This window comes from Heterodontus francisci, unplaced genomic scaffold, assembly GCF_036365525.1.
Source record: "Heterodontus francisci isolate sHetFra1 unplaced genomic scaffold, sHetFra1.hap1 HAP1_SCAFFOLD_419, whole genome shotgun sequence".
Taxonomy (NCBI): Eukaryota; Metazoa; Chordata; class Chondrichthyes; order Heterodontiformes; family Heterodontidae; genus Heterodontus; species Heterodontus francisci.
Window position 1 is genome coordinate 667,501 of NW_027140453.1, and position 466 is coordinate 667,966.

General features: G+C 43.3%; 1 gene segment (V, D, J or C); it reads right to left on the bottom strand.

The window, feature by feature from the left end:
• The window catches only part of LOC137359831 (T cell receptor beta variable 30-like), a 525-nt gene extending 345 nt beyond the window's left edge, over positions 1-180 (bottom strand). Inside the window, 2 exon segments of the V gene segment in view lie at positions 1-23; positions 144-180. The exon segment at positions 1-23 is cut by the window's left edge and continues 345 nt beyond it. Coding sequence covers positions 1-23; positions 144-180 — 60 coding nt within the window.
• Positions 181-466: the final 286 nt, after the last annotated feature.

The window sequence follows — 466 nt, forward strand, 5'->3', positions numbered from 1 at the left end:
GTGGATAGTCTGTGAATTCACATCTGGGAGAGAGATGGAGAGAAGAGCAGATCAGTAAACAGGAAACTTCTGGGAATGAAAGGGAGACAGGGAGAGGAGAGGAAAGTTATTAAAGATAGTTTTAGTATTTCACACTCACTTACAATGAAACAGAATTATCAGTCCAAGTAACCGATACATCTTTCACTGCAACTTGTTCTCTTAATAGACACAGGAGTGATAGCAGGAGGTTAGAGTCTTGTGAGGGTCCAAATCCACTCTTTACAAGTCATTGGGAGGAACATGAAGAGCATTAGGAAGTGATACAATGTTGGAGACGCCCATTTCCCCAGGTCAACAAACCAGAATTGAATTGGTTGCCAATCTCCTTCTCTCTCTCTCTCTCTCTCTCTCTCAGTTTACCTTCTGCTCTCCTGCTCTCTGTCTCTGTCTCTCACTCTCTACTCATGTGTCTGGGGTTGTGTCT